The sequence below is a fragment of the Coffea eugenioides genome, chromosome 1, assembly GCF_003713205.1.
Source record: "Coffea eugenioides isolate CCC68of chromosome 1, Ceug_1.0, whole genome shotgun sequence".
Taxonomy (NCBI): domain Eukaryota; kingdom Viridiplantae; phylum Streptophyta; class Magnoliopsida; order Gentianales; family Rubiaceae; genus Coffea; species Coffea eugenioides.
This window is the reverse complement of record NC_040035.1, coordinates 48251744-48266265: the sequence shown is the minus strand read 5'-3', so window position 1 is coordinate 48266265 and position 14522 is coordinate 48251744. Positions and strand designations below refer to the sequence as shown.

Sequence of the window (14522 nt, the reverse complement as noted above, 5' to 3'; positions counted from 1 at the left end):
TTACGTCAATTTAGTCCCTATATATTATTTATAACCAATTTAATCCTTAAACTTATATTTCGGTTCCAATCAAGGAACTCAGCGGCGGCGCCACCACATAATTTTCATTATGCTCTTAATCGAGAAACCCAAAAAGGGCATTTTAGGGACTTCACTACTAGGCACCACCTCCCTCCCACTCTTTCTTGAGTCAATAATGGCAACCCACATATCTATTGTAAAAACGCCATAAACCACAAGCTTTCTTTCTCTCTCATGCCCCAAAACCCACGGTACGACGTCAGAGAAATGCATCAATTTCATCCTCATAAAAAACTTGAAAAACTCATACTGATCATCCATTTGTCCAAAAAAATATATCCCCATCAATTGAGCCAATGCATCCCTTACAACATCCCTTACAGGCACCTTATTAAAACAAATCCAGACAGCCTTCTTATCCCCAAATTTTATCCATCCCAAATAGCCTTGAAAAAGTTCTTGGATTTCCCTAACAAATCATTGGAAACCTGATAAAATACAATTCCATCGACCTAGATGTAAGTAACCAAGAATGCCAAGATCACGTACCCATATGCAGCTGATAAAATCCAAACAAAGTACATCAATGCCTTGGTGTCACGTCAGCCTAATTCAAGACCCCTTAGCAAGAAGTGTAAATCAACAACAGCATTTGAATCCTTGGTGGAATCATTAGCATCAGGATGTAACGAGGTGCTTTCTTGAGGGATTTCTAATGGCTCTGAAGGGATTATAAAGGCAACCACACCAGACCGTACTGCGAAAGAGGCGTCATTGTCCACAATGGGGTCGGGCGAAAAACCCCATACTGGGGTTGAAATTGGAGAGAATCACAAAGGTCCCATTGGGTTGGAATTTAGTGGTGGGGTTGAAGAGGGAGCGGGCTTAATCGAAATCATCCAAGAAGAAGTTTTCGTCAAAGGTTTCGATGCTAGAGAGATGAAGAAAGGCGTGACGGCGGCGGCGGCGGCGGTATTGTTGGTTGCCAAATAGGTTGAGACAGGAGATGAGGGACTTGAGAGAAGGGTCGCCGTCGACGGAAGAGATGAGGTAGTGGGCCCCCTTCTCGACTTTGAAACAGAAGGCGAAAACAAGAGAAATGAGGAAGATAAAGGTGAAGGGATGTGAAATGAAGAATCAGGTGATTTTCTTGAAGATTTGGACTACTAATTGATTGCAGATCGGGGAGGGAAGCCACCATTTAGGACCACATCTGTCGAAGAGGCGCTTCCTGAAGGATTTGAAAAGAGGATAAGAAGCAGGGGCATTGTTTATGGAGGTTGGGTGCAACTGCCGGCTATCTTGAGCCATCCATCAGTGGGATGCTTTGTGAATCAGAAAACTAAAAAGCTTCACTGATTGGCTTTCCAATGACTCCGAAATCAGGCTTAGCCGATAGGAATATCCGGCAATAATTAGTGTGAATTTGGATTGGAAAAAAAAAATTACTCCTCTTTCAACGGTCCCAGCATTGACTGGTTACGGCCCTGCATTGAAGTTCCTAAAATACCCCTTTTGGGTTTCTCGATCAGGAGCATAATGAAAATTATGTGGTGGCGCCGCCGCTGAGTTCCTTGATTGGAATCGAAATATAAGTTTAAGGATTAAATTGGCTACAAATAATATATAGGGACTAAATTGACGTAAAAAAAAAGTTTAGGGACTAAATTGGCCATTTTCCCCTTTCTTTAAGCAGGACCACAATAAATAAAGGGCAATTTGCACTTTTTACCACCTGTGGTATAGCTAAATTTTACATAATTTCCTATAGTTTTAAAAAACTATATATAATTCTCTTATAGTTTTGATTAAAGTGTCAGAATAACGGAAATGATCATTCGTAACGTAAACTATGAAAATATTGAAATTATCCTTGTTTAAAAACTAAAATGGTTAAAGTGATCAAAATATATAAATATAATAAACATAACACTCTAACCCCGTATAATTTTATATTTTATCATATAACCCCTTTATGGTTTTCAATATATATAAATAACTTCCCGTGATTAATAAATAATTTTCAATTTTACATAGGACTATTTTTGACATTTTAGCTGACTCCGTTGTAGATTACAAATTCCGTCATTTTGACACTTTAATTCAAATCATGAGAAGTTATGTATAGCTTTTGAAACTATAAGAGAGTTAAACACTAAACTATAGTGCGTTAAAGCGTAATTTGCCCATAAATAAACCATAATTGTTAGAAGAAGCATAACTAGGAGAACCATTAAAACTTAGAAAGAGTGTTATTAATGACGTCCAATTATTGTTGACGTCACTTTTTTTTCTTTTATAACATGTCCAAAATTACGCCAAAAAAATTTTCAAAATGTACATATACAATATAAATGAATCGATACAATTACTTGTATTTGACAATAAATAGTACTTTGTTGACACATGCTAATTCAATTAGTAAGAACGTGTCACTATCTCACAAAAAATCATTATATCGATGGACGATCTATAAGAATTTCTATAAGTAATCTATCATCCATCTAAATTTTTATTGTACCTAAAAAGAAAAAAGATAGCACTTTATCCTAACAGTACCTAAAAAGAAAAAAGATAGCACTTTATCTCAACAGTACGTAATCGGTGTGCGTGTTACTAACTAGAGTTTGACTGAAGAAATCGTGGGTCCACGTAGCCTTTCCCATCCCATAATAAGAAACATAACAGTAAAGCCATGCGGGACCGCGAGACAAATTGACGTGAGAAGCAGGGGTAACATGGGAAATACACTAGAAAGTGTAGTAGTGGTAGTAGTATGAAAACATAGAAAGGTCCTGCTGGACTTTTCATATTGATCATGGTTCTGCTGGACTTTTACCAGTCACTTTGATCATCATCAAGCACACGGTTGAAAGTGGAACTAGGAAGAAGGAAAAAAAATAAAAAAATAATACTAATATTATATTATAATAAAGAAAGAAAGGAAGAAACTCCCAAACCGAATACTACCAAAAAACGATTCCGCCACACAAACACCGGCCATTGCCAGCGCCACCAACAGCGGTGTTGCAAGTTCGCTTATGAGAGGAGGACAAGTCGTAGTCGTCGTCGGACTCAACGTCCCAATCAAAACTCCTAGTATCATCTTCCTTCTCCTACTACTGCTGGCCACTGGCAATGGAGGAGGACACGCCGCCAGTGCCAGTGGCGACTTCACCGGAGATTACTCGAAGCTGTCGGGGATAATCATCCCGGGTTTCGCCTCCACGCAGCTCAGAGCTTGGTCAATACTCGACTGCCCTTACTCTCCTCTCGATTTCAATCCCCTCGATTTGGTTTGGCTCGACACAACCAAAGTATCCCCTCTTCTTTACTCTACTATCGTCTATTACTGCTAAGGACTTTTATCTCTACTTCTTTTCCCAACAGCTTACTCCTCAGCTCATTTTATCACTACATGCATCTTAAACTTGTGTCTTTTTAGTTTATCTAAGTGATTGTGTGCATATGTTTAATAAGTATCCTGCTAAAAAAGAAGAAAAAACAAAAAATCTTTTGGTTGCCTAATGGATTGATTCTGATACTAATCGATGCTACTGCCTAATCAATCTCTACTGGTGAAGTGTTTCTTAATACTAGCTTACTGTTACATGGTTAGAGTTGTTAGAATTAGTGGCAAATGCGCAAAAGTTAACATTGGGAGGGCTGCCTGAACAAGGGGATTTTCGGAATGGTTTTGTGCAGCTTCTTTCTACTGTTAATTGCTGGCTCAAGTGCATGTCGCTTGATCCTTACAACCAGACAGATCATCCCGAATGCAAGTCCCGTCCTGACAGTGGTCTCTCTGCCATCACTGAGCTGGATCCCGGTTACATTACTGGTACCCTACCTACTGGCAATTTCCACCACTTCTGAAATCTCTACCTTTGTTATAAAGATTAAAAATACTCTGTGCTGTCTTCTGCTGATCGACATCATGTCAATACTTTCCACATGTAACCGCCAGGTCCTCTCTCATCTGTGTGGAAAGAATGGGTTAAGTGGTGCATTGAGTTCGGTATTGAGGCTAATGCTATCATTGCTGTTCCTTATGACTGGAGGCTGTCACCATCAAAGCTGGAGGAGAGGGATCTTTACTTTCACAAGCTCAAGTTTGTACCTTTTCATTATAAAACTTCATTTTGTATTGTTTGATCATGTAACTACCCTAAAGGGGAGTCAAAATGCTCTGAGCAGATCCCTTCCCTTGATGAAGTTTTATGAAGTGTCCACAGCTTTGCCGTGCTGCCTAACTCAAAAAACCCTCATTTGGTTAATGCGCTTTCTTTGTTTTTTACGTGTAGGCTGACTTTTGAAACTGCTCTCAAGCTTCGAGGTGGACCCTCAGTAGTTTTTGCTCATTCGTTGGGAAACAATGTATTCAGATATTTCTTGGAATGGCTGAAATTAGAAATTGCACCTAAACAGTATATCCAGTGGCTAGATGATCATATCCATGCCTATTTTGCTGTTGGTATGATTTCACAGTTCTAGAAGTTTTCTAATTATAAACTATAACATCTTGATATTTGATGTATCTGAAGCTGCTTGTTGGATGTTAGGAGCTCCTCTTCTTGGTGCAATCGAGACAGTCAAAGCAACTTTGTCTGGACTTACATTTGGTCTTCCTATATCTGAGGTCAACTTCTCTAATTATAGTTGTTTGACATATCAATCTTCTGTAACTGGCAGAATTTATTCTATGCCCCCAGGCCCCAAAGGGAAAAAAGAAAAGAAAAGAGTAAAGTAAGCTGGAGCGTGAATATTATGCTTTCTTACCCACATTACTCATACTTTATTCTATCATGCATCTCTACTCTCAAGTAATAATGTGGTTGAAATAGTTGATTAATTGTTTACCCTGGAGAAACTTTTCAAGAGTAAGAATTTTTCACAACCTGGAAAGTTGCATTTGTTTTGGCTAGTCTATCGTGAACTCTCTTTCCGGTAGTGTAAAGGCATTTGAATTCTCAATTTTGTCATGTGAGAGAAAACCCCTTCCCGTCCTCTGCCAAAAAAGCACTTTTAGATTTCTAGGAATAAACACTGTTTCACTAACTATTTTGTTGATTTTAATTGTTGGCTCTTATTTTTCTTTGATATGGTGTCTAGCCATTAAGGAAACACCACCCTTTTATGTTAATATTTGTGCATGCTGTTAATTAGCTTCATGTACCTTCAGCTTTAGTCCTTCCTTAAATTAGCATGTACTTCTTATCTAAATTTAGCAGTATGTTTAACGGTAATCTATGAATGGTGTTCCCTCTGATAACTGATGCCTGCAATAACACATTTTTATATATAATTTGGCAAGTTACCAGGGTACAGCTCGATTGATGTTCAATTCTTTTGGCTCTTCGTTATGGATGATGCCATTTTCCAAATATTGTAGAACAGATAATGCGTACTGGAAGCATTTCTCCATTGGAAGCAAAAAAGGTCATCTTGCCTACCATTGTGATGAACACGAGTTCCAGACAAACTTCTCTGGATGGCCAACAAATATAGTTAACATTGAGATTCCTTCAGTTCGAGGTTTGGTTTGGAGACCAGACTTAACATTTGAACTTCTTACGTTTACATGTGCTAATAGGCTCTGTTTGCCATATTTGTAGGGGATGATGCTTATCCATCTATTGTGGATATTGCACAGGCCAACTCATCTGGCATGGAATGTGGATTTCCTACTCAGTTATCCTTTTCTGCTCGTGAAATTTCAGAAGGGACTTTTTTCAAAGCAATAGAAGATTATGATCCTGATAGCCAGAGGCTGCTGTATCAAATGCAGAAGTGAGTTGTTTAATATTCTAATTGAGATGCAACGTTTGTTCCTAGCAATGAATTACTAAGAAACGCACCTGCAATGACATAGTTGACTGTTCCTTCTGCCACCCTGCCTTTATTTGCAAAGGCTTTCATTTTAACTTTGCCTGGATTACTGAAATCGGTTGCTTGTAGTCTAGCCCTCCTTTACTGTAAATCCTCCATATTTCAGGTCATACCATGGCGATCCAGTTCTAAATCCCCTAACACCTTGGGAAAGACCTCCTCTGAAGAATATATTTTGTATTTATGGAATCGATATGAAAACAGAGGTATATTTATGTTGTGATGCTATTCTCATATTGTATGTTCTATAATGAATTCTTAATTGTATTAGTATTGAGCCTGATCTTGTTTTATGCTGTAACAGCATGAATTTTCCAGGGTTCCATCTCTGGTTATTGTTCTTCTATCTATTTACTGCTCTTGTTGTATTTCCTATTTTGCTTTCTAAAGCATCTTTCTCTGATTTCAAGTTCTAGATTTCTTATAGTTAGGGGTTAAGAGAGAGCGTAAAATGACTCTCATCCACTTAAATTCTTCTAGTAAATATGAATTGTTGTTGCCATCGCTAGATCTTGATTTTATTACTCAGTAATTCAACTTAAGCCCCAGTATGATGATTTAGTACCATAGAAAAGAATAATCATGTATTGACCACATTCCACAATGCTTTATTCTCATTAGTCAAATAATTTGTAAAATGATCTCTGAGATGTTTGGCCATTTAATTAATTCATAGCTTAGAAAATTTGTGAATGGAGGTCTGTGCTGTTTCTGTATCTGAAAGAAATGTTCTGCCACTTTAAGTATGTTCATGAATTAATTTAATATGTAGTAGTTTTGAATATTATTTTTTTACTTACAATTGTATGGAACTCAAATCCTAACTTCCTTTAAATGATGGCTTTGCTGGTTTTTAATTGTATTTTGTCAATAATGCATATGGAAATAATCTTTGTGGTTTTTTTGTTTCATTTAACTTAACAGGTTGGTTACTACTTCGCACCTAGTGGGAAGCCGTATCCTGACAATTGGATCATAACCGATGTGATATATGAAATTGAAGGATCTTTGTACTCCAGGTGACTTCCGCTAGCGAGAAGGCTAGCATGTTTGAGAAAAGATATTAAATGATCATATCACATGGAAGTTTCAAAGTGTTACCATCTGAGATGTCTTTTGCTCCACCTAGAGAATGATGACTTTGAATTAATACTTCTCCTGACCAACTTAAACTATAAATGCAGGATTTTGTGACATTTCCTGTAATTTGTTTAGTGGGTATTATGGCCTTTGGGAACTAGTAAAAACTTAATCATGCTATGATGTACATGATATTTTTCAGAAGTTAGAAGTCTGAAGATTGTAGTAAAAAAGAATTGAATGTCATAATGAGATAAACATATATGTTGCACCATTAAAAGCAAAAGAAGCGCAAGTGCATTATTATTAACCTTCATATGACACTAGAAGTAAGGAACAATGTTACATTTTTTTTATGTGTTAGATGAAATCAATTCGGCAATGATTCTCTATCCCATGTTTCTATTGAGCTTTCTAAATGCTGTTCTGCTCTGTTAATATCCTGGAAAATGTTTCATAGATATGCAAATTCCCATTTTTACTTTTGTGCAGATCAGGGAATCTGGTTGAAGGAAATCCAGGTGCAGCTAGTGGAGATGAGACGGTATGATTGTGAATAAGTATATTAACATCCATACTACAAATTTGAGGCATTGACATTTATGGAGTCTGAACTTCAGTTTCATTAATAGGTGCAGTAATTTTTTTTTTTTTTTGGGGCAGGTACCATATCACTCCCTTTCTTGGTGCAAGAATTGGTTGGGACCAAAAGTGAACATAACAAGGGCTCCTCAGGTACTTCAGTTAGTGCGTAAAATCATAATTTTTATGCGTTATACAATAAGTGCTGCTGTTAGTTTGATTAATTCGACTATTCTAGGATTGAGATTTTTACCTTGACCTGACGCACAAGCAGTTTAATGAAAATATCTTTCCTGTTTCTTTCAATAGAAACTTAGAATCAAATGTCACATTACCATCTTAAAAAATACAAGTAACTAGAATTTCTAAATAAACACCTCCTACCATGCAAGAAAAAAACATGAAAGAAATGTTGGTTTCTTTTGTTGCTGCAATTGCTGTACTGGATTTGCCATATTTGAAAAGCTTATTGACACAAGTTCACTGATAATATCCATCCTGTTTCCCTACTCTATGGTTCTTTTTTTCCTCCCTTCTGATTAGCTAGACATATGAGTTGGTTGCCAAGGTGAATACCTTGAGAACAACATTTTTGCTCTTTTCCTCTCTGACTTTTATTTATAATATATATATATATATATATATATATATATTCCTTTTGCTCGTTACTCTTGCAGTCAGAGCATGATGGCTCAGATGTACAAATTGAATTACATGTAGAACATCACCACGAAGCAGATATCCTACCCAACATGACACGGTCACCTCGGGAGAAGTACATAACCTATTATGAAGATTCTGAAAGCATTCCAGGGAAGAGGACAGCTGTCTGGGAGCTTGATAAAGGTATCTGAACCATCTTACTTTGAATTTTGGTCGTACATGTTCTTTTTTGCTATGGAAGATGACTCTTACCCTTCGTCATTGGCAAATTAACAAAAATTGTTACCCTTGGTGGTTGGGGGATGGATATCCTCTAATCTTGTCCTGTTGCTTGATACTGCATAGGGGTCCTTTTTATCATGCATATTACCACTTATTTGACTTGTATTTCCTATTAGGTATGTATTCATGGAAAAATGAGACAAAACATGACTGAAATTACCTGCAGGGATCCTTTTTATTTGTCTTTCTTTTCTGCTTTCAAGGGTGCTAGATACCATTGTCTTTCCACTTGCAGAACCTATTTCTTTTTGTGAAAGTTGTCTTACAAATAGGAATTACGTGAACTTCATATAAAGTATGAACTACTACATCTTTCTGTATGGCTTGTTACTGTAATTTATTTTGATTTTGTTGATGAATGATGAATATGCATTGCCATATCTTATATAGGCATGACTGATTCTCCTGTTGCAACTTTGACATGTTCTTTTTATTCTATCTCAATATGATACAAGTCTTGCTCATTTAAATTGTGATATGTCTCTTTTACAGCAAATCACAGGAATATTGTCAGGTCACCGGTTTTGATGCGGGAACTATGGCTGGAGATGTGGCATGACATTCATCCTGATAAAAAATCAAATTTTGTTACTAAAGGTGGATATTTCTTTTGATTTTCTTTTTTTCCTTTTTTTCTGGGAGAGTGGGGTGTGTTTTCAAACTTGTCTTACAAGTATTACACGATAGGTAAGCGGGGACCTCTAAGGGACGAAGACTGCTACTGGGATTATGGAAAAGCTCGGTGTGCATGGCCTGAGCATTGCGAATACAGGTTTTGTTGTCCTTCCAGTGAAACCATTACTTGTCCTGCAATTATTTTCTTTAGAATACCAAAGGTCATCTAATTCACCAAGGTGTGATGTTTCAGATATGTATTTGGGGATGTTCATCTTGGACAGAGCTGCAGATTGAGGAATAGTTCAGCTGATCTGCTCTTGCATTATGTATAATTTATGAGGTAAAGTGGAGAATTTTGTTTCTTTGTCTGGAGGTTGAGTAGGAGCTCAAAGGACAGGAAGTAAAACAATTCAGGGTGATTGTTGGGAGAAGTGTTTTGAGGGGGAAAAAAGAAAGGGGGGGGGGGAGGGAAGGGGCTAAGATCCTCATTGACAGCACTAATTCGTACGGAAGATACCGACTTGGATCCCGAAAATTCACATATCGGGAATTTGAGGAATCAAAGAAGCAGCAGCAGGAGTAGGTCAATGGCACTATCTCGTGATGCTTTGCCCGAAGCTCTTTTTCCAACCAAAATGGAATATGAGACCCCATTCCCCTGAGCTCGAATATATATGTCCCTGCACATCTATTTACCATTGGAAGAAAACCAATCCTCATTGATACTTTAGGCGATAAAAATGTAATATTTGCACTGAAGTTGATTGTACTGATCTTTGTTTGATATGCCTCTGCAGTAATCGGGATCAGTTTCATTATGCCAGATTGATGAGATGATCTCGTTCCTGTACATTTTCCTCATCCTTTGTAGTAGTAATCAAGAGGCACTTTTATATCAACACCATAATTATATCATCTTAACAAGGTAATTTTTATGCCGCTTTTCATTTGAATGTTTTTCCTATAAACCTTTTCACATGAACTGGCCGCTGCACGTTCAACTTCGATGGAGGATTAATTTGATAACGCATTACAGAAAATGGGTACCCGTACTTGAACAAGGCAGCCGGACATGCTTTTGTGAGAATAAGGTCCGGTACTGCTGTAAGCCAGAATTACTGTATATGATATCGGCCTCTTTGGAAAAGGAAAATTTTGCATGGTGTTGTACAACTAGTTACTCAACTGAAGGGTCTGAAATCAATTGTTTCAATGATATTATTGTTTGCTGGTCCTCCCCGGTATACATTGAAGAGTTCCTGTCACTCTCCCTTTCCTGAAAAGCTAAATGATAACTGTAAAAGAACCAAAAACTGTTGGTCGTTCATTTTGCTGGTATGATTAAATGACGCAATTAGTCGAGCTTTTAGCGTAATTAGCCCTTCTCGTTATGATTACCTTTTGTGTGAACGATCAAGTGGCAACACACTTTAAAAGTTAAGCATGAGTGAGAAAGTTGGTACACTTTCGAAATCTCAGCATTGATGATTCGTGAATACCAGAAAACCAACTACACAGAGCCAAACATTGCTGGTAAATGGAAATGCAAGCTCGCTCTCGAAAGATTTGGCTGACAAAAATAAAGGGAAAACGAAAAAGCGAATCTCCAAATGACAGATGAAGAGCGTTCAATGACGACTTGGCTGCAGGCTACCTGCTCTTTCTTATTTCCAAGACATAATCAAGCTCCATATGACATCTTCTATCATCGTCTTCAAACTGGACCAGCAATCAGAGGTACAGCAAAATCAGTAATATATACCATCAATAAACAAATTTTGGCACATGAAACATTTGAAATGACTGATGTTGCAAAATGCTGTCTGAGCGAGGAACAGAAACTGCATAATGTATAAATTCAAATGAACCCACCCTGAGCTTTGCTGTATAATTTCCTCTGGCAAGCACACCAGATGGAGTGGTCTCCTCCTCTAAGGTATGGATATATGGTTCTCGCTGAGGAGCAAACGTGCCCAACATTCCGTTCTTTCGATCCACTGAAATACATAATCAAGCTGAAGGACTAAATGAGAAGAGTCTAAATGCAAATGAAGGTCATATAAGATCAGTAATGCAACCTGAGGAAACAATAACTCCACTTTCGAGAGAGAGAGAGAGAGAGAGAGATTATTTCTACTATTTGTTAATGACTCCTTTGCTACCAAAGTGACCCCTGAATACTTCCATCAAACCTCTCTTTCTTCAAAACTGATAAGATTGAATAAACTTCTATTTAAACTTGAATTTACTGTAGAATGTCAAAGTGGGGATGTTTTTGCAAATTAACTTTGACTTTTAAATGGACTCAAAATTATCAGTAGCACGAACTGGGATGTCAAAACCAAACTCAAAATTTAGACTCAACTATAATCTTCTTCTGTGTTGTGTCATCGTCTTTTCAGCATTTTAGTCGAGAATGAAAAGAATGAGATTTACTAACAAGGAAACCAGATGAGTGAGAGCTCAGAGGATGCAAGCCCTCTCTGTGCTTGGACAAGAAAAGGAGATATGATGCACTTAACAAAAAAGCTATTGAGACAACATCTTTAGTCCATTGTGACAATTGAAATTAACAACACTTGAAGGGCTGGACAAGTATAGTAACAAGCGCATCCAATTATGTCCTCACTAGTCACTGTCATCTTAGACAAGGATATAACATGCTAGTTATGAGTATTAAAGTTTGGGAATAAACTAAATGCAGCATGTGTAACATATTCAATAAATAGATTCGTCATTAACAGAATAAAGTTTGAAACTGTCAGAAAACGAACCTTCAACTCCACCTTTCCAAACAGTATTTGTGTAAGCCAGACCTGATACAATGTTGTGAAGAACGGAGAACGTTAGCTTTAGCCGATACTCAGACCCCTCCTTGAGAGTAAATAGTACAGGTTTGCTTTGGTCTCCACAAACAGGCAAGGGAGTATTAATCTCCCCAAAGTCCGAGGATAAAATTCCAATTGAATGGAACTTAACTTCAGGCTCCACTCGCCCTAACAGAACACATAAAATTTCATAAAATTAAGCTATACTAATCAGAATAAAGCTAGAAAGGATTGATTACCAAATTATTGCATTTTCATTGAAAATTTAGAAAAATATAATTTTGTTTTTATTAGGATTCCCAAAATAATGAAGTCAACTTCAGTTATCTATTGAGACAAAACTTATATTTATTTCTTCTCCCCTCCCTTCCCTTTTACTTCTCATTTCCGTCCTCCTACTGTCTTTATCAGTCTTCAGTAAGTCTCGAAGGCTGATTTTTGCCACAGATTTGAAAACTGATTCCTGGTTGTGGGAGGACAACTATTTTTGTAGAATTTGCTCTTGTGAAGTAAAGGAACGAAAGTCGACTGCATATTCCTGGGAGTTCATTAATAGTACCAACATTTTTTTTATTTAAATAAAAGAAGAGCAATTTTTGCATAAATAAACCGAGATAGAATGGTGTAAACTATCGAAAAAAATTCTAGAAAACCAACCATTTAAATCACTTTCAAGACAACCAAGCAGCTTTTCTTTCCACTTCCTGAGGCTCTCATCCTCCTGAGAGAAAAAGGCCAATTAAACCACTGATAATATACTTCAGTTACCTAGATGAATGAATTATATACTTTAAGGAGTGCTTTTGTTTTTCAACTTCTAATATAAGGCCTAGAACAGGAAAGGTGGAACAGAATTTAGTGGTCAATCAGCATAGCAAACCACCCAACACAGGAATGCAAACTTAAAAGGCCAAGAGAAAACACCAAGAAATAATAATGGTAAGTGGTATGTTCATGTAAAACCTAAAATTAAGGGACACGAGGAAACAAATTACCTGATGGCATTAGAAATCAAAAGACATACGAACACTTAGCCATCAATCTTCGCGTACAATCTTCGCATACGTTCATAACTACTATGCACTGTGGCTGATAAACAAGAGAATTTCAACTTTAAAGCTCTATAAAGTGATATTTTCGCCACTATTTTATCTTTTTCGTTCCTTTTGTTCATTTATTTCTTTAACGAAGTACTTCAAACATTTTCTTTTCTTACTTCTGTTAGCTATACCTCTCTTTATATCTTTTATTTGACTACTATTATTCTCTTGAATCCCTATAAACTAAACAGCAAAAAGACAAAGAGAAGCATGTGTATGAATTACCTCAAGCAGCCACACTAATAGGGTCGGGAAAAATTCAAACTTTGAAATAAAACCAACAATACAAAATTCAAACTTTGAGATAAATCAAAGAGATAAAGGGACATATAGTAGAACAGCCACCAGCCTAAAATGGGGGAGAAAAACATCAATGGTACGCGTGAGTGTGTGTTCATGTGAGATAAAGGCCCAATCTTTCAAAAATCAAATTGATGAAATAAGGCAAGCAGCTAAACTGCATCACCTACAAAATAGTTACAAATACTAAACGACAGTAAAATTCATGGAAAAAAAAAGGGAAAATAAAACCTGAAACCTGATCTTTTTCAATCTGGTCCTTGAGAGAAATAAGTGGGCCGGGAACGAAATTAGCAATTTTGCCCCCATCAGCATCGTCACCCTCATCATGGTTTTGATGCTGCTCCTCCTCATCATCACTGCTGACCACTGCAAGATTTTCAGCCTTGTCATTGATCTCTAATTGTCCTTTCGGGTAATCTTTTACAACCCCACTTGCAGAAGAAGGCCCTGCCTCTTCCCTCTTGCCACCACCCTGCATCTCTCCTCCACAAAATCGCGATCAACAGGAAACTAGTACTCCAATGAGTAATTAATTCTAACACAAAAAACAAAAAAAGGAAAGGAAAAGACAAGTAGTTCCAGAAATAGAAGCAGTAAAGTTCTACTCCTAAATAAGGTACAACCGGACGCTCTGCTAGAAAAATGCGAGCTCTAGCCAGTCAGCAAAGACCTACTGAAAACAGTAGAAACTTTGAAAGTTGGGTACTTTAATGGCCGAAGTGGGGACACCTATACATTTCTATATTTCTGAAAGACAGAAAGTAGGGGGAAAAAGAAAAGTAGCAACATTTCACAGTAGTACCATACCCCCCAGGAGGGTCGGCCCGGCAGGTGGGCGCTGGGGCATGGGGCGCTCGTTGTTGGGGGCAGGGGGCGGAGAGGGAGGGATGGGTGCGTCAGCGTGACTGTTTTGGCATTTTTGTTTTGGGGTGGGGAACTCTCGGGTAAAGAGTCAACAAAATCTCTCTCAACAGTCACAGTTTCACACACGACACGACAATGTGAGTGTGCTACGTCCCATGTTAAATGTCGGTTTTCTCGTCTCTCTTTCGCGTCTACTCTGTCGGCGCGTTGTACAATACGGTTTTCCCATGTTTATTGCAGCTATGTACTTCTCGTGATTCCTGACTCGCGCCCTGGTACATGCATCAGCCTG

The 14522-nt window shown here is 37.7% G+C and overlaps 2 protein-coding genes across 4 annotated transcripts; one reads left to right on the top strand and one right to left on the bottom strand.

Moving 5' to 3' along the window:
- Window positions 1-2997: 2997 nt before the first annotated feature.
- Window positions 2998-10034, top strand: LOC113763358 (phospholipid--sterol O-acyltransferase). Of its 2 annotated transcripts, XM_027307140.1 has the most exons (16): window positions 2998-3338; window positions 3727-3862; window positions 3989-4133; window positions 4326-4495; window positions 4584-4660; window positions 5343-5556; window positions 5637-5811; window positions 6017-6116; window positions 6835-6929; window positions 7483-7534; window positions 7654-7725; window positions 8250-8418; window positions 9010-9114; window positions 9205-9289; window positions 9386-9475; window positions 9933-10034. In XM_027307140.1, exons 1-15 carry the CDS (start codon window positions 3063-3065, stop codon window positions 9465-9467), a joined length of 1953 nt encoding a protein of 650 aa, XP_027162941.1. In that variant the 5' UTR covers window positions 2998-3062; the 3' UTR covers window positions 9468-9475; window positions 9933-10034. The 2 variants fall into 2 exon arrangements, with proteins under 2 accessions (XP_027162941.1, XP_027162934.1); XM_027307133.1 differs by having other exon boundaries at window positions 9386-10034.
- Window positions 10035-10564: 530 nt separating this feature from the next.
- LOC113763374 (rho GDP-dissociation inhibitor 1-like) lies at window positions 10565-14294 on the bottom strand. 2 transcript variants are annotated; one of them, XM_027307150.1, is made up of 5 exons: window positions 13602-14294; window positions 12621-12684; window positions 11910-12131; window positions 11008-11132; window positions 10565-10854 (listed from the first exon to the last, which is right to left on the bottom strand). In XM_027307150.1, exons 1-5 carry the CDS (start codon window positions 13842-13844, stop codon window positions 10786-10788), a joined length of 723 nt encoding a protein of 240 aa, XP_027162951.1. In that variant the 5' UTR covers window positions 13845-14294; the 3' UTR covers window positions 10565-10785. The 2 variants fall into 2 exon arrangements, with proteins under 2 accessions (XP_027162951.1, XP_027162961.1); XM_027307160.1 differs by having other exon boundaries at window positions 13595-13852.
- Between the last annotated feature and the right edge of the window lie 228 nt (window positions 14295-14522).